General features: G+C 36.9%; 1 protein-coding gene across 1 annotated transcript in view; it reads left to right on the top strand.

Moving 5' to 3' along the window:
- Positions 1 to 6,831: 6,831 nt before the first annotated feature.
- The window catches only part of PPP1R3A (protein phosphatase 1, regulatory subunit 3A), a 59,114-nt gene continuing 43,212 nt past the window's right edge, over positions 6,832 to 22,733 (top strand). Inside the window, exon 1 of the mRNA XM_006859296.1 lies at positions 6,832 to 7,619. Coding sequence (XP_006859358.1) covers positions 6,832 to 7,619 — 788 coding nt within the window. The remainder of the gene's footprint in view (positions 7,620 to 22,733) is intronic.

Raw genomic sequence — 22,733 nt, 5'->3', positions numbered from 1 at the left:
TATGTTCATGAGGGATATTGGTCTATAATTTTCTTTCTTAGTGATGTCCTTCCCTGGTTTTGGTATTAGGGCTATGCTTGCTTCATAAAAAATATTAGGAAGTTTTCTGTCCTCTTCTATATTTGGAATAATTTGAGTAGAATTGGTGACAACTCTTTCCTGAATGTTTGGTAGAACTCACCAGTGAAGTCATCTGGACCTGGAATTCTTTTGGTTGGGAGTTTTTTGATGACCTGATCAATTTCTTCTTTTGTTATGGGTCTGTTCAAGTCTTCTACTTCACTCTGTGTAAGATTTTGTAGGTCCTGTTTTTCTAAAAATGTATCCATCTCATCGAAATTTTTTAATTTGTTGGAGTACAACTCTTCATAATATTCTGTTATTATCCTTTTGATTTTGTTTGGTTCTGTTGTGACATTGCCCATGTAGTTTTTAATGTGAGTTATTTTTGTCTTCTTCCTTTTTTCTTTTGTTAGGTTTGCCAAAGGTTTGTCAATTTTATTAATCCTTTCAAAGAACCAGCTTTTTGTCCTTTTGATTCTTTCTATAGTTTTTCTGGTTTTCATCTCATTTATTTCTACTCTTATCTTTATTATTTCTTTTCTTTTGGTGACTGTAGGTTCCCTCTGTTGGTCTGTTTCTAATTGTTGTAGATGGTATGTTAATGTGTTTTGATTCTTTCTTCTTTTTAGATGTGCACATTTATTGCAATAAATTGTCTTCTCAGCACCGCTTTCACCATGTCCCGAAGATTTTGGTATGTTGTGTTTTCATTCTCGTTTGTTCCTAGGAACTTTGTGAATTCATGTTTAATTTCTTCTACTACTCAGTCGCTTTTCAGCAGCGTGTTATTATTCAGTTTCCATGTATTCAACTTTATTTCCTTGGTCTTCTTATTATTGCTTTCTAGTTTTATAGCATTGTGGTCTGAAAAGATGCTTTGTAGTATTTTGATGCTTGTAAATTTATGGATGCTTGCTTTGTGACCTAACACATGGTCAATTTTGGAGAATGTTCCATGTGCACTGGACAAGAATGTATATTGTGCTGTTATTGGGTTGAATGCTCTGTACACATCTATGAGGTCAAGTTTTGCCACAGTTCTTTGACCTGACCTTTTTGCCTTGAATTGAACTGGTTGATAAAACTTTATTTAGAGGCACCCTATGAAAACCAACATCAGTGTGCTACTGAGAGAACTTGCAGAGATATTTTTAAACACATCTTTTTGGGACTATACAGTCATATATGAACTGGAATCCCAGTAGCCATACTTGTTTACTTACTTTAGGTGCATCAAGGTAAGTATGAACAAAACCTTCAATCTATTATATCTTTTGTTTGCTCCTTAAGATTCACTTCCACCCTTCCTACTCCCTGTTCTCTATTCCAGGAGCCTGACCCTAATGAACTATATTTGTTTCCGTGACTTCTGGCTTCAAGTTGAATTTGATCAGTGCACCATCCTTGTAGGATGTCAGAGAAAGAGAAGAGTGAATTCAAGGTATTATGGCTCTGGGTCATTCTTGGCAAGATCGTTTTGAGGTGGCTCTGATCCTTGACTAAAGGTCATTGATCCTCCAGCAAATTGGCTAAACACTCTTTGCCTCCAAGTTCTGATAGTGCTGTCTTCCTTCATCCTTGGAAGGGTAGTAACAACTCAGATAGGACTGGCCTCAGGTTACCACTAGCCTGGAGGTATCTTTGCATTTGTACTTTGTAAATAAAAAACAAAACCAGTTGCCTTTGTGTCAATTCGGACTTGTTGTTCTTAAGTATCCTTGAGTCAGTCCAACTCAGAGTGACCCTGTATAGGGTTTCCTGAGGAGTGGCTGGTGAGCTTGAATCACAGACCTTGTGGTTCAACCTGATAGTAGAACTGCCTCATAGGGTTTCCAAGATTGTAATCTTTATAGAAGAAGACTGCCACATCTTTCTCCTGAAGTGTGACTGGTGAATTTGAACTGCTGACCTTTCAAATGTCGTTTGAAGACTTAACTACTTCACCACCAAAGCTCCAAACCCTCCTTATAGTTGTTGTTATTGTTATTAAGTACTGTTGAGTCAGTGCTGACACCTAACAACCCTGTTTAGGGTGTCCAGGGAGCAGCTGGTGGATTTGAACTGCCAACTTTGCAGCTCAATCTGACATTTTGGTCCAGTGCTTATCATATAGTGCCACACCAGGACTCCCCCAACCCTCCTGCTATTACTTTATTTTGAGTCGTGTGTACTATTTACTATCCCTGAGAGATACAGTTTATTAAGTAAAAGAAGTCTTTTGAGAATCACTGATTAATACAACGGAAGTAGAATGTGTGGAAATGCCTTGAGCATTTAGTTTGGTAACAGCTCTGCTGTTACTAAAATAGTTTAAGTTGCCGAGAATGAGAAGAGAGTGATAGGGTTTAAGTGGTGTTAACATCGAAATGTTGTTGTTAAGTACTGGTTCCCAGTCATAGAAACCCCGTATAGGGTTTCTGAGGAGCAGCTGGTGGGTTAGCAGTCCAGTACTGATCCTACAGCACAACACTAGGATTTGAACATTAAAATAATACTGGGTATAAGAAAAATGCGATGGTGATCTGATTTATGATATGGAAAAGAAATGAGACAATGTGAATTTCAAATGAATACAAATACCAAGTCACAAGGCTGAGACTGATAGTCCTTCTTTGTTGTTGTTGTTGTTGTTGTTGTTGTTGTTGTTAGGTGCCATCCAGTTGGTACTGACTCATAGAGACCTTATGCACAACAAAATGAAATACTGTCTGGTCCTGGGCCAGCCTCACAATTGTTGCCATGCTTGAGCCCATTGATGCTGCCACTTTGCCAATCCATCTTGCTGGGAGTTTTCCTCTTTTTCTCTGATCTTCCACATTACCAAACATGGTAAAACATGTTTTAGGGCACTTAACGTACTTATTTAAGTGCCCTAGAAGTCTTGATTTGCAATATTGCATTCATCTCTGAGCACCTCATTAATAGCAAATATAGGCAAAATGGGAAGAGTTCATTGAGGAGTAAAAAATTCATCAAAAGTGCTAAAGGACTGACATGTGAGAAGAGATTGAAAAGATGAAATCACTTTGCTTTAGCTAACTGGTGATAAGGGGGAACATGTCATCTGTCCATGATTTTGTGAAGGTTATAAACTCCCAATGAAAGGCGGTGAATACTAGGAAACAAGGAAGTAGTGCTCTGTTTAAAGAGACAAATTAAAAAGAGAAAACTTTAGGCCAGATAGTAAGAACATTGATAATGTTGAACTCTTTATGTCTTTTAAAAAGACAACAATAATTAAATTATAAATCATATTGTAATATTATATATATGTTATCTATCTATCTATCTATCTATCTATCTATCTATCTATCTATCTACCTTTCTACCACCTACCTATTTACCTACTTACCCATTACTTTTAGAAGTCAGCCATTCATAATTTAGGAGCAAAAAATAATGATTACTTTCATTCTCATTGGTTTGTATGGTATTTAGCAGGTGTATCAATTGATTATCAACATTACTTATATAGCAGTTATAATGAGGGTTATAAAATTTGAGCAATATCCCGAAAGTCACACAGTCAGGATATGAACCTACAACCCTCCGCTTGTAGCTATTTGCTGTTAAATTATTTTAGTAAGTTATTACATCTTTATATTTTCATTATTCTGTCATTTACATAACTGTATGTATCATTTTACTAGTTCTAATAGTATTTTGTGGTAGCGTAGTGGTTATGAATTAGGCTGCGAACCGCAAGGTCAGCAGTTCGAAACTATCAGCTGCTCCACGGGAGAAAGATGAGGCTTTCTGCTCCCGTAAAGATTTACAGCCTCGGAAACCCTGTACAGGGTCGCTATGAGTCGGAACCGACTCCACGGCACTTAGCAACAACAACAACAACAATAGTATTTTGTTACTTATGTTCTTGAGTAAATAAACACATGCTTCAAGTACCTTGGAATATGGTAACTTCTGGTTATTAAGTTTGCAAGGGATAGTCATTCTCACAATCATTTCCCATTCTTGAACAATTCAAGTTCTAGCTATGTGGATGACGTAATACCTTTAGAATTTCATTTGCTTATCCTCCAAGACGGAGTCCTGGTGTGGTGCTGTAGGATAAGTACTGGACCACAAGGTTGGTGGTTCAACCTTACCAGCTTTCCTCAGGAACCCTATATAGGGTCACGATGAGTCAGACCCAACTCAACAGCATATAACAACAACAACATCCTCCTAGATACTATTCATTTGCAATTTTGAAAAAGAATCTTTCAATTCACTACTTTATGCAATTCAAATCATGCAATAAGTTATAGTATATTTACATAAAATTCTCATTTGAAAGAAACTAGGCTATTGGGCTTTTTCTCTCTTTAAAGTACTTGCCTCTCACACTTTTTATATTTTTAAATTTCATTTTATTTACTTAAGCATCCTGGTATAGCACAGTAGAATGAACTGCAAGATCAGTGGTTCAGACCTACCATTCGCTCCTTGAAAACCTTATATAGTTCACTGTGAGTTGGAACTGGCTACACAGTACTTAACAACAACAAAGATACTCTGAAAGAAAATTGTGCTCAAGGCCAATGTTTCAGACTACAGAAGAGAGTAAAGTGAATGGAAAGTGCTTCCTGGCCACTCTCTCACACAACTCTCACCTGATTTGGTTAGAGCTAGTCACTGAAAACAGTTTCTTTTGTATCCTCCCAGATTTCTGTGCACATACCTTTGCATACTGCAATCTTTATTTAACCTTTTATCTTGGGTACTTTCCATATCAGCATTCATTGTACTACTTCACGCTTTTTAGGGACTATGAAACATTCTATTATATGGGTGTAACATTATTCACCCAGTCCCCTGCTGATGGAAACTTGTAAATCATTTTTTAACCAGAGATTAAAAATAAACTATTTTATTAAAAACAAATTTCTAAATGTATCTTTGAATACTTATCCAAATCTGATAGGGAAATTAAAATTGAAATTAAATGCATGCATTTAATTTTTAATAGGCTGTTCTCAAATTGCCATCCCCAAAATCTATATCAGAGTCTAGTCTAAACAGGGTACCTGGAGTCCTGGTGTGGCTCTGTAGGAGAAGTAGTAGACTGCTAGTCACAAAGTTGGGGGTTCAAACCTCCAACTGCTCCTTGGAAACCTTATGCAGTGTTGCTTTGAGTCAGATATGATTCCACAGCACTTAACAACAAACAGGCTACTCATACTGTAAAATTCACAGCAAACTCCTAATGCTAAGATTTCAACTTCTGCTTTGAGAGTATAAAACAGTAATTTTTCTGAAGATGAACAGTGTGTTCTATATAAATATGGGCCAGGTTCCCCTTTGTCTACAGATGTTTTCAAGTCAATAGCACATTGTTTTTGAGTGCCATCAAGTTGGTTCTGACTCAAAGTGACCCTATATAGGGTTTCCAAGGAGCTGATGGTGCGTTTGAACCTCAGAGTCTTGTGGTTAGCAGCCCAATGCCTATCCCACAGAACCATAGCAGGACTCCAATAGCACATTAGATAAGTGGTTTTTTCCCATGGTTTAATGAAAAGAAACCTCAAAAAAATGAAATAAACCCACTGCTGTTGAATTGATTCCAACTCATACCAACCATATAAGATAGAGCAGACCACAACCACCACACAGGGTTTTCAAGGTTGGAAATCTTTCCAGAAGCAGATTGCGATTTTTCTCCCACAGACTTGCTGGTTAGAAGACAAGTGCTTTAATCACTGCATCATAAGTGAACCTCAAAGCAAAACTATGTTTACAATAAAAGATGTGACTAATTCTTGTTCCTGCTTTGGTTCAGACTATTTCTTCTACCTGGAAACTCCAACACAACCCTGCATGTTCCCACTCTGCTTACCATTTAACTTTCCCATGATTCCTTCCTCATCTAATTCCTCCTTGTGAAAGCCCAGAACTTACATAGTCTTTTATAGTATACATTTACATTGCAAGTCCTTGATAAATGGTAGCTATCTTTGTTGTTGTTAAATGCTGTCAAGTCAGTTCTGACCCATAATGACCCTATATAGGGTTTCCAAGGAGCAGCTGGTGAGCTTGAACCACCAATTTTGCAGTTCAAACCGACCTTGCAGCCCAGCACATTAACACATAGTGCCACATCAGGGCTGCTGTTGTTCTTAGTGGAGTCGGTTCCGACTCATAGTGACCCTGTACAGAGTTTCCAACTCTGTAAACCTTTGCGGGAGCAGAAAGCCTCATCTTTCTCCCTCCGAACAACTGGTAGTTTCGAACTGCTGACCAGGAGATTAGCAGCTGGATTTGTAACTACTACGCTACCAGGTTATTTAAACCTTTATAAATGTTCTTATCTCTACCCACCCCACCCCTTCTTCCCTTGCCTGCTCTAATTAGTTAATTTAGTTTAAACTATATTTTAACTATTGTGATTCTAACTTTTATAAAAAACATTCCAAGTTTGATATTTAACATCAACTGGTGAAATAATATCTTTTTAATTCTAAAGTTCAGCAATTTAGATATTCCAAACATGACTTTAAAATGTCTCATTGAAATGTAACTCATAAGCAAATGGAGCTTTAATTACTGGGGGTTAAATCTGAAACACACTGGCGAGAGTAACATGGATGCTATCATATTAAAGGGCTTTGGAGGCAGGCTGGCATAGTTTACACGCCATCAGACCTATTTATAGAGCTGACTCCTTTTTGCAATGTCAACTGTAACATTATACTTATTTTAAACCACAGTATCTCAAATATCAGCCTCACTAGTTGTACAGTTCTCGCTTCTTTAATATCAGAGAGCCCAATGGAGCCTTCTGAGAAACCTAGTCAGATTAACAAAGATAACTTTTTAGCAGTTCCTACTCTATCTGAGTCTCTTTCTGAAGATGAAGAAGCTAAAGCACCTTTAAAACCTGGTTTTTCTCCTCAACCAAGTAGACGAGGTTCAGATTCTTCTGAAGACATGTACCTGGACACCCCTTCTTCAGGTATGAGAAGAGTTTCGTTTGCTGATACATTTGGATTAAATCTTGTGTCTGTTAAAGAATTTGATTGTTGGGATTTACCGAGTGCTTCAACCAATTTTGACTTAAAGAAGGCCATTTTCCACACAGAAGATTATGTTTTGTGTCCACTATTTGACTTGCCTTCTTCTAAAGACGATCTTATGCAACGACTTCAAGTACAGAAAGCAGTACTGGAATCAACTGAATATCCACCTAAGTCTACAAGTATGAAGGGGATTATTCGAGTGTTGAATGTTTCTTTTGAGAAGCTAGTATATGTAAGAATGTCCTTAGATGACTGGCAGTCATACTATGACATCTTAGCAGAATATGTCCCTAATTCATGTGATGGTGAAACTGACCAGTTCTCCTTTAAGATTACGTTGGTTCCTCCTTATCAAAAAGATGGCAGTAGAGTTGAGTTTTGCATACGTTATGAAACTTCTATTGGTACATTTTGGTCAAATAATAATGGCGTGAATTATGCATTGGTTTGTCAAAAGAAGGAACAAGAACCGGAACCTGTAAAACCACAGGAAGAAGTACCTAGTAAACAAATAAAAGGCTGCTTAAAGGTAAAACCAAGGTGAGGATATATCTTACTGTTTTTTCATATTCGTAATATTAGTTCTTTCTGTCATTCTTTATTTTACAGGTTTTAAGAATTAGTCATTCTGGTTTTTTGAAAAAAATCTGTTACATAAGAAACAGTGATACTAGGTTTGAACAAGGTCAATGCTATGCAAATAACTGCAAGCACTGTTACACATTCTGCAAATGGGAGAACAATATGGGCTTCATGTGAGAGATGGAAGGGGATGCACTGTGTGTATTATTTGTCTAACGAATTGTAAAGGGCTTCAGTTCAAATCATGAAAAATGTAGATTCTTTGCATGTAAAAATAACTTTTAGTCATTTGAATTTGTTCATTTTCAGTGACTCTGAAGTGTCTGTGTTCTGCTTTGAAACATTTCTGATTATGTCTCAAAAGGTACCAAATGCTCAAAAATTTCTTGACCTCCCCCTGAAGCTGCAATAAACTTCTTAATGAATGACTGAGTCACTTAGGGATGTGTTGAGTGATACATGTTAAGTGAAATCTTAAGAGCTATAACTTTAATGATAAACTAATAGAAGTACCTATGTCTTTTGTATGCCATATATGAAATCCACAGCAAAGTTTATAATTTATAACAAATTGAACATTATTGTAAACAAACTGCTGCAATTTAGTGAAAATAGATGTAGCAGTCTTTGTTGTTATTGTTTTGAAAAATGACCCAAAATAGAAATAAAGATATTCCTTTATGTGGACTAGGGACTTGAGATGTTAAGTAACCTTGCCTCCTGTTAATAAGAAAAATAAAGAAACCTGGAGCTGAGCTCTCTTGTTTTCTTAAGTAGGCTAATTTCCATGACATTGTTGCTGTAGTTAAGAGCCTGCCAGTCAGTTCTGACCCATAGGATCCCTGTATAGGTTTCTCAGGAGCAGAGGGTGAGCTTGAACTGCCAACCTTGCTGATCAGCAGATCAAACCAACTTCGCAGTCCAGCGCATTAACCCACAGCGCCACACCAGGACTCGTCCATGACATTAGATTAGTACATAAACCATCCTGGAGGTGATAAAGCCAGTAGGAAATTCTGTAGTGTTCCACTAGCTACAGACAAATATTTGACCATTATCTGGTTGCTCCATCCTATCTGTCCTTTGTTGTTGTTGTTGTGATGTGTCATGGAGTCAGTTCTGACTCATAGCGACCCTGTATAGGGTTTCCAAGGCTGTAAATCTTTATGGGAGCAGAAAGCCTCATCTTTCTCCCGCGGAACAGCTGTTAGTTTCGAACTGCTGACCGTGAGGTTTGCAGCCCAATTCGTAACCACTATGCTACCAAATATACTAGACTAGACCAGAAAGAGTGGCATATGGTGAAAAGGGAATCAAGACACCCAGATTCTCTGTAGAATTCAGTAAAACATATCACATGACACTGGGAAAATTTAATCCTGTTTATGCTTTAATGCCCTGATCTATTGTATGGCATGGGAGAAAGATGAGGCTTTCTGCTCCCACGAAGAATTGCTTCTATTTATATTATATTGTGGACTCCTGGTGTAGCATGGTAGGGTCAGTATTGGACTGTGAACCACAAGGTCAGCAGTTCAAACCTACCAGCTGCTCCTTGAAAACCCTGTACAGGGTCAATATGAGTCAGAACTGACTCAACAGCATATTGATATAGATAGAAGCAATTCAATCAAGTGACTTGGTGAATTATGCCAAATTTCTTAATCCATATCAAACTTCCTCAAACTTTAATTGATGACTTTAAGAAAGATAATATAGTCAAAATTTCTATGTACATTAAAATAATAATGTGCATCTTTATGAAAAATTTAACTACATATTAGCTATAGAGACAAAGTAAATTCATCATTATTTGATGAAACTAGTTTATGCACAGAAATACACACTTATTAAATACTTTTCAAAGGAGATAATCATCAGTGAATATCCATGAACCATGTTGCAATTTGCTCTCTGTGTTATAAAAGATCAGAATTTAGGAAAGAAAACCATGTTGTCAAAAAATGCATAAAAGGTCCCTTCCAGTCAGGAAGTTGATTCCAATTTATATTCTATGTTGTTGAGTGTAGTAGAGTCGGTTCCAACTTATGGTGACTCTGTATAGGGTTTCTGAAGAGCTACTCATAGATTTGAAGCGCTGACCTTGTGGCTCCAACTAGTCTTTGGTCTAGTGCTTATCCTACAGCACTACAACAGGACTCCATGAAAGAACAGCATAAAACTGCCCCATAAGGTTTCCAAGGCTGTAAATCTTACAGAGACTGTCACATCTTTCTTCCTTGAGCAGCTGATGGATTAGAATTGTCGAACTTTGGGTTACAGACTGAGCATTTTAACAATTGTGCCACCAGGGTTCACTGCTCTTAAAAGGAGTAGCAATTAGTTGGAATTTTCTGCAAGTTAAAGGCACAGCTTTAAAATTACAAGCAATATGATGACCTATGGTATAAGACAGGGAATTCCTTTTATAGAACATACTGGACTTGATACCAAGAACAGAGAATGGACAACTGATAGGCTGAATCTTCTACCCCAGTCATGATATTATTGGAATTTCTACTAGCATAAGATATATATTACTATATATATCCACACACACATTTGTATTCAGAACAGTAATCCTTGGATTCATAGCGGACACCATTCAAGTTATAATATCGCTTTGGGGAAAAACCTGAGTAGAACGAAACCACAAATGGTCTGAAGGCCTGTAAAGTTTTCTAATGAGTTATAAAAATGGAAAAAATCTCTTTCCTTGTGAACCACAAATACATTTTCTGCACTTCTATAACTTAAAAATGACCAACATAATTCAAACCACATTTTGAGAAAAGCATTTGCCTCTGGAGGAGGTTTTTTGTACTGTTTCAGTCCAACATGAATTTTTACGTCTGATTTATATACCACTCAAGATGGAGTGTATAAAGGAAATCCTGACAGATCCTTAGAACAGCATGTGCAATAATAGAATATTTATACAGCTTTTCCATGATATAATTTATATGCAACAGGGTTTCAAATATTCCTAAAACTCACACAAGAGAGCATTATCAAATTTCTAAATGAATATTGCAGTTGGATTTCATTGTGAAGAATTTGGTTAGGGAGAAATAGCATACCTTATTAGTGTTGTTTTATAAAACATGTACTTGGCTAAAATAAAAATGAATTAATGCTTATTTGATTTTAAAAAATTACAGTTTCTAAAAGACCCCACACCCAAAATAGTTGCAGAATCTAAATGAGTCTTTCTTGAGTATTTGCCCAATTATTATGTCTCATAATTTGGAGCTGTTTCTTGCTGAAAATAAAAATGGAAAGGAAACGTATGTGAATCTTTGCCTCATACATGCAAGTAGATTAATAATAATGTATAATATAAATCACAGTTAAAATATAATTAGACTGTCAGTGTAGACTGCAACATCTAACTTCAGTGCCTCCTAATACCAAAGTTAATTTCCTATCGTGTTGTCTCAGATTGTATCTCCAGAAAGTGTCAATAATCCCTTCTAATAAGTACAGAACAGGCTCTGGCACACATTTAGTGAGGCAGAATTTCTGTTATATCAATTTTCCTTCTAGGTACTGTGTTTTATCCATGGAGATTTTTTCTTTTCTAGGTCAGAGTTTACAAATCTTGCTGTTGATGTGGGCTGTCTATTTTCTTTTGATGCTTGTTAGTCTATCCACTTTGGACAGAAATAGAGGCCACAGTTTGTAACTCATGGGCATGTGACCGAGAGTGACCTAAAGGCATTTAATTGCTCTGTAAGGCATGCATCATGAGATACTTATTATGTGTTATCACATATGTGGCACAGGGGTACATGCTAACAAACAAAACAAGCAGACTTTTGATTTGCTGTATTTAAAAATAAATGGCACTGATCTAAATGGCATGACCTATATATCAATAAATAAGCTGAAAATGGCAATCAGAAGCAGCGTAAACTTAAAGTTAAAATTATGGGCTTCTGAGTTAGGCATACCTGGGTTTGGTGCAAGCTCCCCAAATGCTTTCTGTGTGATATTGGGCAAGTTTAGCTCGGTTGGCTTTCTCATCCGTTTATTGGCACTTGTAATAGTACTATCTCATGCTAAGGATATTAGTCAATAAGCAAAATCAACACAAACTGTCATTTTATTGAGAGACATATCACCTCATATCTAGAATCTCTTAAAACTGGAAGAGATCTTTCGTTGCTGTTAAGTATCATTAAGGTTGATTCGGAGTCACAGCAACCCTGTATAGAGTTTCCAAGGAGAGCCTGGTGGGTTTGAACCACAAAAGCCTGAGGTTAGAAGTCCAGTGCATGTCCTACAGTACCACATCAGCGACTGTTAAAAAATGTTCACCTTTAATGGATGAGACATAGAGGCTCACAGGGGAAAGGAAGCAATAAGGCCTAACTTTGGTGTTGAACGAACATGTCTATTGTTGTTGTTGTTAAGTGCCCTCAAGTTGGTTCTGACTCATAGCAACCCTGTACAGGGTTTCCAAGACTCTGAATCTTTGCGTGAGTAGAAAACCTCATCTTTCTCCCGAGGAGTGGCTGGTGAGCTCAAACCACAGTCCTTGTGGTTCACAGCCCAGTGCTTACCATATGGAGCCACTGCATTCCCAGTATATATATTAAACACTGTAAAGTAAATTCTTCTTAACTATTTGGCCATGGACATGTGGCTCTGTGGGATAAACATTTCACTGCAAGATTGTTTTTAACTGCAAGGTTGTCAGTTCAAACTCATAAACCTGCCCTCAGAACTGATTCAATAGCACTTAATAACAAGAAGAACGCTACTTTACTTTCCAGAGGCTCAGTTTATTCATCTGTAAAATAGGGGTAATGATACCTAATGTTGTAATGATTAAAATGATTCTGGTTTTAAAACTTCTAATAGAGATTTGAACATTTATAAAATAATGATCTACCATAAGTATCATAAAGTCATCTATCATAATTAATATCTTCATTACCAAATTTTATGCCGCTAACTTATATTCTGATTCTTGGACTTATATTATTCCCCCATACTTCAAAAATTTCATTCTTCAAGTTCCAAAATGTGTTCAAAAAATGTTTACTCTGCATGCATGTGTGTGTGTGTGTGTGTGTGTGTGTGTTTGTCAAGTGCTGTGTTAGGCACTGATATCCAACTGAGAAACATGGCTGGAAAAAGGATTTGTGAAGAAGTTCTGTGGGAAACAGCCTCTCAGATAGGCAGGGGAAAAGTAGAAGAGAGGAAACAAAAATACAAACTCAGATTCTTTGGGTAGGATAAGCAATGGACTGCAAGATCGGTTAGAATCACAAGGTCGGTGGTTCAAATTCACCAGCTGTTCCTTAAAAACCCTATACAGGGTCACTATGAGTTGGAACCAACTCAATGGCACTTAACAACAAAAACCTGTATAAACAATGGTGTAAGAACATTTACACTACATTTTAGATTTTCTAAAATATGTGATATGTAGTTGAACTTACATACTGGCTAGAAAAGTGTCTCTCTCTGTACTCTACTTCTTTTTTTCTCCTTCCCACCAGCTGCTAAATGTTCTGAACTATTGGGTACACAGGTTGACTTCATCTGGTTTTGTATTTTATTGAGTGAAACCAATTTATTATTTTAAGGAAAGAAATAACATCATATACGTATTTGACAGTATTTATAACTTGGCCAGGCAAATGCAAATAAATTCCTAATAGATTTTAATGACAAAGGATAAAACTGGCTAGTCTTCTATTTTTCTGCATGGGAGATAGATAGACTCAGGTACATTTGGGAATGGAATAGAGAAAAACCTTTATAAAGTATGATCTTAAGAATACCATAAGTTTATCTTCTTTGGTGGTAAAGTCATTAAAATGAAGACAAGAAAAGCATTGGAAAATGGGCCATAAGATACAGCCATAGTGCATGTTTCAGTCAGAGTCATTGGATTGTGAAACTTTCTTAATTTGCACTTACAGTATACTCTTGGGTCCTGGAAAACTTCCAAAGAGGTGTAAATAGCCCCATGAGGCTATTGGAACCTAATGTATTCTATAGCTAACTCATTTTGAATCCACAATAATTGTGGAAGCCAGATCTATTTAAGAGAAAGGACCTTTGGCAAAGCCATATAGAAACATAAAACACAGCTGCATATGACCAATCAAGAAGACTTTTTAGAAGCTGCCAGCTAGTTGACAGCAAGGTACCAACTGGATTCCTTGGAGATACACCAGCACTTCATTGCTTCCTGGGAATTCAGGCCCTTAGAGTATGACTTTCTCCATGGTAGTTTTGAATCTTTTCGGAGGGAAGAGGAACAATGGGATATCACTGCTCAGGATTTCTCTCAAACTCTACCTGAAAGGAATCTTTATGGATGCCATGCTTCAAATGGGTCCTCTGGGATCTCAAGGAGCCTAATTTGTCAGTACACAGCCTGGAAAAGTGGAGCAGGCCCAAGGATTCTGAGCCAGATAAGTTCCAGTCTTCCTACCAACTCCTAAAAATGGCACTGTTGTGAATTGGAACAACTTAGCTTTTGACCTTCTTCCAATTCTGCTACTGTGACTCTTGTCCCTGTTCCAAGTTTTCACTCCAACACCTAACAGTAATAACATAGCAGAAGTGACCTCAGGGCAACCACCTGAGGTGGGCCAGATTCCAATGCCCTGTCAGACTTTAAAGACCCTCTGGAGTCTTGGTGTGGTGCTGAAGGATAAGCATGGTACTGCTGACCACAAGATTGGGGTTCAAACCCGCCAGCCACTCCTTGAAAGTCCTATACAGGGTCACTATGAGTCGAAACCAACTCGACAGCATTTAGCAATAACAAATACTCATGTACTCTTATTTCTCATTTTGTAACCTTACCTGAAATTTTATATATGAAGGGGCTTTTTTTTATATATACAAGTTTTTATTGTGAATTGAGTGACAGTTTACATGGGAAACCATAAGCTTTACATTCATCCTATCATATTTCATTTCATTGCAGTGTATGAAGGGGCTTTTTAAAAGCTCATGGACAAATGAAATTAAAACACAATGGAATTTTTCCACACATGTTTTGGTATATAGATACACACACACACACACACACACACACATGTACATCCCCTTTATGGTCATGATACATTGTGTGAAAAGGTATTACGTGACTTGGGTGCTGTATGAACATTGAATCATAATCTAGTGCTTGATTTCCTTAAGCACCTCAAACAAGCTTCATGCCTTAGCAGAGATCTTTAACGTACTGAGGGGTTCACTTAGGTGACTGACATCAATCCACATCATTAGCAACTTTTCCATATAGGATACAGGTTCCTCTCACATTTTTCTTATCCTTATAGCTATCAGTGGAGTGGATCCTTTAACTTCGTGGCTAATGTTTCTTTGTTTATGAGGACCTTTTGTGTTGTGTGAGACAGGACTACATCTTGGAACCATTCACTGGTTCTCCAATTTCGTGCTGTTTAATAATCTTCTGTTTCACTTCCAAATGAATATTTTTTCCTTAGAATCTTGTTTCTGCTACTACTGTTGTCAGTAGCACTATTTTGTTGCATTCGGGAGCCATGATGCACATCAGGGTAATATTTTTGAAAGAAAATTAACTAGATAGATAATGCTACACCACTCAGAAAATCGGATGTTGCTGCCTTCGAGTCAAAGCATATCCTGTCACATGGTAAACTTTTTAGATAGAAAGTATAGTACAGTATATACATAAGCCAGGATCTTAGACATTTATTAGGATTATTAAGCTATATATAGTATCAGTTATATCTATATACTGTACATGTCTGGAAGCACAATCACTGTATTTATGAGTCATGCGACACATGTGCTGCGTGTGTGGGAAGCTGTTGTGTTCCCATTTTCTAATCAGGATTTCTGAACTCTATTATAATCTTAGAGGACCATGTATATGCATCTGGACAATACTCAACCAGATGTTATGCAGCTATGCAGCACATGACTTTACATATATAAATATATATATAGTAGATAATATATATATTATATAGCCTATTGTTGTCTAGTGAATTCCAGCTTATGTGTTACAGAGCCCCGTAGGGTTTTCTTCCCAGCAACCTTTATAGAAACACATAGATCTTTCTTCCTCAGTGTGATTGGATGGATTTGAACTGTTACTTTTTCAGTTAGTAGTGCAGAGCAAATCATTTGCATCATCCTGAGACCTTCATATAAATATAATGGGATTTCTGAACGGAATATTTCTACTGGATAATCACTGGACTGCTGCTTCAAGGTTGGCAGTTTAAACCCACAGCTGTTCCTTGGAAACCCTATACAGGGTATTTATGAGTTGGAAAGACTTGATGGTACTTAAGAACAACAATAACACACCCAATTGCAGTCAGTTGCACAAAGGGGAATTTGATTTCGGATTAAGACAATCGATGTAGATAATATTAGAGCACAGAGCACCACAGAGTAGAAGGCTGCTTTGTGTATAGAGTCTTGGTAAGGTTTCTGTAGAAGCGTAAGGAGTATTCTGGGGGTCTGGAGTGTGTGTGGGAGAGGGTTGTGGTTGGGAAAGGGGTATTTGAAAAACAGTGAGGTATATTGGAAACAGCTGGGGCTTTAAAATAAGGCCATTTGGAGATTTATGTTGGCATGAGGTTGCCATGCATCTGAGACCAACCTGATGACAACTAACAACAACTAACTGTGTGAACTTGAGTTAGTTACATTTTGTATTCATTTTATTCATTTGTACAATATTCATTTACCATAATCAGCCATTTTACTTGCTGACACTCTGTAGATACTTAAAGTGGTAGCCTGGGTGGCATTGGTGACAAATTCCACATTTAAACATCTTGTTTATGGCAAGTTCCATGCCCAAGAGTAATGAAGCAATGTGCTATTTATTTATCCCTGCTCCTCCCCACCCCTATTATTATTCCTGATGCCAGGATTCAGGGTAATACAAATGATTTCACATTTATTTATGTTATGAGTTTACTAAGTTTCTGGGAACTAACTAGGGAGCCTAACTTGCATGACATTACTTCTATGGGCAAAAAAGAACCCCAAATTTCAATTTCTCGTTTCCAGGAATCTTTTGTATGGTCATGGTCACCTGGTTTAAGGTAGAGACTTGTTTTAAGGTAAACTGCCAGGTTTCTTCTTAAGGTGGAATTTCATGTGAAAACTTAAAAAAAAAAAATTGAGAATTGAATCTCTAGCTTTCAGTGCTAATGTGTAGACTTTGAAATCATTACTTTTCACTTTATGATAAAGTGAATCTGATTTGCAATAAAGAACGTTTATTTAAAAATAGGGTCTTAAGTCTGTGAACATGTGCAATGATACTATTACTTTAAGGGTCATGTTTATCATTTTTACCCACTCTTTTATGCCTGAATAATTGCCTTCTAAAATGTTTGGTGTTTTAAGTAGAACTTTTGGCTGCCCTTTATCTGCTGTTTCATATATCTATATATGTAACTATTTCACATCTCATTGGCTTTTCATTCAAAGGAGAAGCAAAATCAGCATGATTTCATGGAAATATAGTAGGGCAGATTGGCTTCTTATCAATTAATGGCAAGGGTCAAATATTTGGGGAAGGAAGAAATAGTAGTTAAAGGTTCTAAGATGTCTGTTGATTTCAAATCAGAAAAACTTTGGTTCTATTGGCCCCCCAAATTCTTAAGTTGGCTGTAAAAAATTCAGTCCTGTATACCTATGAAGAGAGGTGAAATGAAAGTTTATAAAATTATTTTCCTCTAAGGAAATATAAACCGTGATATTTGGTACGGTCCTCTTTCTAAAGCATTCTCTATTTCACACTACGATATGGAAAAGGAAAACTCCTCAGAATATACATACCTCTCAAACACTTTCAGCTTTTTATTCAGCTTTTCTAATAGCTCTATTTGATTTAACTGGCATGGTAGTGTTACTATCTTTTATATAAATAATGACTGGTTTTGAAGTCTTAATTGTGCCATCCTGCTGTTTAAGTATTTTATGACAAATAGAAAGAAAATTCTAAATTGAACTATTATAATGCATTGTTTAGTGACAGAGACAAATTATACATTAAGCAAATCTGTCTTAAGAAACTTCAATATTCCTTCTTCCTCAAGTTATTTTGAAAATGGTCTATCTGTGTTGTAGCATCCAGAGCTGTTCAAGTCACAAATGGAATTCCAGTGTATATAGGACAATACTGATTATCCTGAGTGCAGCTGTAGGTTTGAGTTTTACTTTCTCTGTTTGAAACTTGCAGTTGTGAACAAGATCAAAATCCCCTCCCCCCACAATTTGTATTTGTACATCAGGCTGACTGATGAGACATTTTTCCTGTTTATGTGAAACTGATTTCCTAGCCCATTTAACATGGATGCTGCTCTGATTTGTTTTATAAAATTGTGCCATGATATAAACCTAACCTGTTAACTCTAAATCCATGAAAAAAAATCCCAAGCAATTTAATTAAAAAAATTATTGTGCATGTCTCCACATGATTACGAAGAGATAGAATTGCTAAGGCATACTCCAGCCTCATAAGCTATACATGAAGTGAAGCCAGACAAAATACTCTTAGTTTACTTCTTTTGAAGTAATGTCTTCCTTTGAAGATTAGTGTTTATAAATGCTTTTTATAAATGGTGCATGTCTATGTGTATTTATTACAATACATGATTGTTCCAATATTTTAGCATATAATACGTTGTTATAAATTAAATATTTTAAGTGTTTTCTCATAATAGAATTACACAGACTTTTAAAATCATGTTCAGACATAGCAGAAAAAGAATATTATCTTCACATATATTTTTGTCAGTACATAGCATTATTGTGTGTAGTTTAAAAACAATTTTAATCCCTTTCCAATGTAACACAGCACTTGATGATTTGGGGGCAGTTTTCATTGAGCTACATTACTGTACAAGAGATCATACAATTCTATACATTGTTTCAGGCAGAATTATTCTGAGAGCCGCTCATGCCAAATGGTTATGTAACATCTTTGTAATCATCTCCTGGGAAGATGATGTTCGTCAGTAATATGTCCTATCAGCATGCTCTGTATCTAATCTAGACAGTCACTTACTCTTATTCACAATTGAATTAAACACTAGAGTTCCTACCATAGCCTTTAAAGTTAAGTAGAATTATATAGCCTTTAAAGTTAAGTAGAATTATATTCTTTCTGTCAGTGATTTCTCTTTTTCCATGTCAAAAAATCCCAATACTTTTAGGTGTGTCCCTTGAGATCCTAAGTAGTAAATCACTTTGTGGTGTTTTAATGCAAAGGGTAGGGAAGAAAAGCCCATCACAAACGGGGTCTTCTTCTTTTTTTTTTTTTTTAATTAAATGTTTTTATTTTGGATTGAGTGAAAGTTTACAGGGCACATCATCAGCTTCACATTCAACCATTCATATAGCTTGTTTCATTACATTGATTATTATCCCCTCCATATATCATCAGTTAACAGTGTTTCTCTCTATCCTCTTTAGCCTTTTTTTTTTTTGGATGCAGGGGGATTTGCCTTTTTGGAATTTACAGTCTCGGCTTTTAGGGAAGGTTTTTACATTTGTCTGTGGATATCCAGGGCTCATGTATGAGATTACTAACAAGCATTACTGAATAATCAGATGAGGGACAGTTTGCTATGTCTACTAGGTAGCTAAAGTCTGATCCTCAGAGCCTATGGTTTGGATGGTCAACAAGGCTTGGGCCCACATGGGGCTTGACCTCCTGACCGGGTCTGCACGGTCTGCATCAGATTCCTCCTTATTTATTGTTTGTTTAAGGGACGCTGCCTGTCTTAGGTGGTCAGTGCGAATTCCTCAGTCTTACCAGTCATTGAAACTCATTGCAGCATGGCAATGGCTCTGTCTTAAGTTGCCGAGGTTCCACATGATCCTTACCCGTCTCTGGCCACACGTCCAGCATAAATAGCCGCCATCCGAGGAAGGCAGGGAGGGAGGAGATCGGCTGGGGACCCAAACGGGGTCTTCTTGAAGGGTAAATAATATGCCTGTTCTAAGGAGTTCTGGTAGCGTAGTGGTTACGAATCAGTCTGCGAACTGCAAGGTCAGCAGTTCGAAACTACCAGCTGTTCCGCGGGAGAAAGATGAGGCTTTCTGCTCCCTTAAATATTTACAGCCTTGGAAACCCTGTACAGGTTCATTATGAATTGGGACCGACTCCACGGCACAACAAAGGACCAAGCACTGTCAGTACTGATGCAGCAGAGGCTAGGTTAACAGCAGGCTAGCACAAGAGCTCTCCTAATTCTTCTGACTTTAGCTTTGAATGCTGCAGGTAGTATTGAAATTGGAGGCACTATGATGCTGCCATTTTCTATGGGAGCCAAAAGAATAGAAGGAGACATTATTTGTGGAAAATCACAAAGTAAAAAGCACGTTAGTTCACTCAGTTTGTTCCTTACTTCTATCTAGAAAGGCAGCTGTCTCCGAATTTTTTAAAACCTTTGAGCCAGACAAATAATTTAGAATCATAAACTCAAACCAAACCCATTGCCACTGAGTCAATTCTAACTCATAGCAACCCTATACTAGATACCTATTTTTTAAACAAAGTTTCCTCAAAATGTAACTGTATAAGCTAGACATTTAGAATAAATTAAATTTTGATAAAAATCAAATGTGATGTAAACTAACTGAAGCTTAAATTGGTTGCTAGTGTATCCTTTTGTAGAGAAGGTTAATATTGTGTCTACAAGCAGAATTCATTTGAATATATATTGAATTTCTTGACTGTGTGTGTGTGTGTGTATGTGTATGTACAATTTTGTCTAAGAACTGTTTGTTCTAACCAGTGAATATAGAGAGAGGGCTGTTATTGGCAACGCAGTTGATAATTTATTTAAGAAATTGAACATGATGAGCTGTGTATGAAATACTGTCCATTTAAATAGAAATTATTTTAATACAACATTTTTTGTGGGGAAAATGCACTCATATATACATGCACAGGCCTCAAAAATTTTGTGGAAAAATTCCACTTTTCCAAAACCTTTCTGAAAGGTCTCATATATATTAGGAGCCCTGGTGTGGTGCTGTGGGTTTATGTGCTGAATTTCAAGGTCAGTGTAAACCCCAAGCTCACCAGCCACTTCTCAGAAACCTTATACAGGGTTGCTATGAAGAGGAACTGAATCAACAGCACTTAACAACAATAACATATATATTAGCTTCTCACTTAAACTGTACATTTTTTTTATGTGTGTGTGTGTGTGTTTATAGATACATATAGTAAATATTACAAATAGCATACAGGTGCTAGTTACCCACCCAGCTTTTACCTTCATAAGATATTTTTGTAAGCCTAGTATGCTAATATGTTACAGCAACATGTGAAAGACAATGGACATAGTACGTTTATAAAAATGCCTTGCATTAGTTGGGATGGTGGGTTGGTAAACATGGAACCTGTGTGTTACTTGCATAAAAACCACGGTGATAAATATGAGGAGATTGAAAAAGTTTATGGGAAAATTCCATTGTTTATGAACTTTTAAAATAGAGTGGTGTCTTGTTCATGTATTTCATACTTTGGATATTATTTTGTATTTTCTGTATTAGTAATATTTTAGTCAAAGCTAAATTTGCTCAGCTAAGTTTGTAGACAATGACAATTATGTACATTCCAGACATTTAACTACAAATCTCATAAAACTCATTGGTTTATCGTCTCATAGGCCTATTTTTGAGTATGGCAACTCTGTAGATTAAGCACCAGACTGCATGTCCCAAGGCCTGTGATTCAAGCCCAGCAACCTCTCCATGGAAGAAAGATGGAGGCCCTCTGCTCCTACAAAGATTTACAGTCACAGAAGTCCTACTTAATGTCATTATGAGTTGGAACTGACTTGACAGCACTTAACAACAACAACAGGCCTATTGTTGATCTATCAGTATAACAATACTGACTTTTCTCCTCTCATTCCTTTGTAATATTTCCTTTAAGTGATTAGTATTTTGACAATCATTTCCAGGGAGTAGACATACCTACAGTGCAGAGTAGAACAGCTTTTGTAGATGAAAGAGTTGCTGATTGCCCTGATTGCGCCTGGTCCAATTTATTTATATGCATAATATTTAATACTTAGAAACAAATGTACAGCCCATAAGGTATTTTTATGCACATAAGGAAGAAGACTTATACCATGCTGCCTTCTGTATCTGTCTAGTTAGAATTGGTATAATGCTGGCATTTCTAGACAACCTTTATCCCCGGACTGTTTTCTCTGACCTTGTGTTTGTATTTCATCATTTGTTGTTGTTGTTGTTGTTAAGTGCCGTGGAGTCGTTTCCGACTCATAGCGACCCTGTACAGGGTTTCCGAGGCTGTAAATCTTTACGGGAGCAGAATGCCTTATCTTTCTCCCGCGGAACAGCTGGTAGTTTCGAACTGCTGACTTTGCGGTTCGCAGCCCGATTCGTAACCACTACGCTACCAGAGCAAAAAACTTGTTATTTATTTGCTGTTCTTGAGAACATATACAGCAAAATATGCAGCACTTCCACAATTTCTACATAAACCATTCAGTGACATTGATTATATTCTTCAAGTTGTACACCCATTCTCGTTTCCTTTTCTGAGTTGTTCCTTCCCATTAACATAAACTCACTTTCTCCTAAGAGTCCCATTTAATCTTTCAAGTTGCTGCTGTTGGTTTGATCCAATGTAGATTGTTCTTTGTTATTGTTAGGTGCCATTGAGTTGGTTTTGGATCCTGCATAGGGTTTCCAAAGGAGCGGATGCTGCGTTTGAAAGACCAGCTTGTGGCTCAAACCAACATTGCAGCCCAGTGCTTTAGCCCACAATGCCATAGTTCTTAAAAGAGCATAATACTCAAAGCAGGCATTTTTTATTAGTTAGGTTCAATTATAGTTTGGTTTTAAGAGACTTTAGGGACATTATTGACTAGAGGTTTAAAACTGATTTCAAAGCAATTGTTTCAGTGGTTCCTCCACCTGTCATGACTCATGGAGTCCATGAGAATTTCAAATTCGATTCTGCTTTTCCCCTTTTTGATCAGGATTCGCCTATAGAATCCTTGATCAAAACTACAATGAGATACCATTTCACTGTCAGTA

This window comes from Chrysochloris asiatica, unplaced genomic scaffold (assembly GCF_000296735.1).
Source record: "Chrysochloris asiatica unplaced genomic scaffold, ChrAsi1.0 scaffold00032, whole genome shotgun sequence".
NCBI classification, from domain to species: domain Eukaryota; kingdom Metazoa; phylum Chordata; class Mammalia; order Afrosoricida; family Chrysochloridae; genus Chrysochloris; species Chrysochloris asiatica.
The sequence above is the reverse complement of the archived record's forward strand: the minus strand, read 5'-3'. Positions and strand labels throughout refer to the sequence as shown.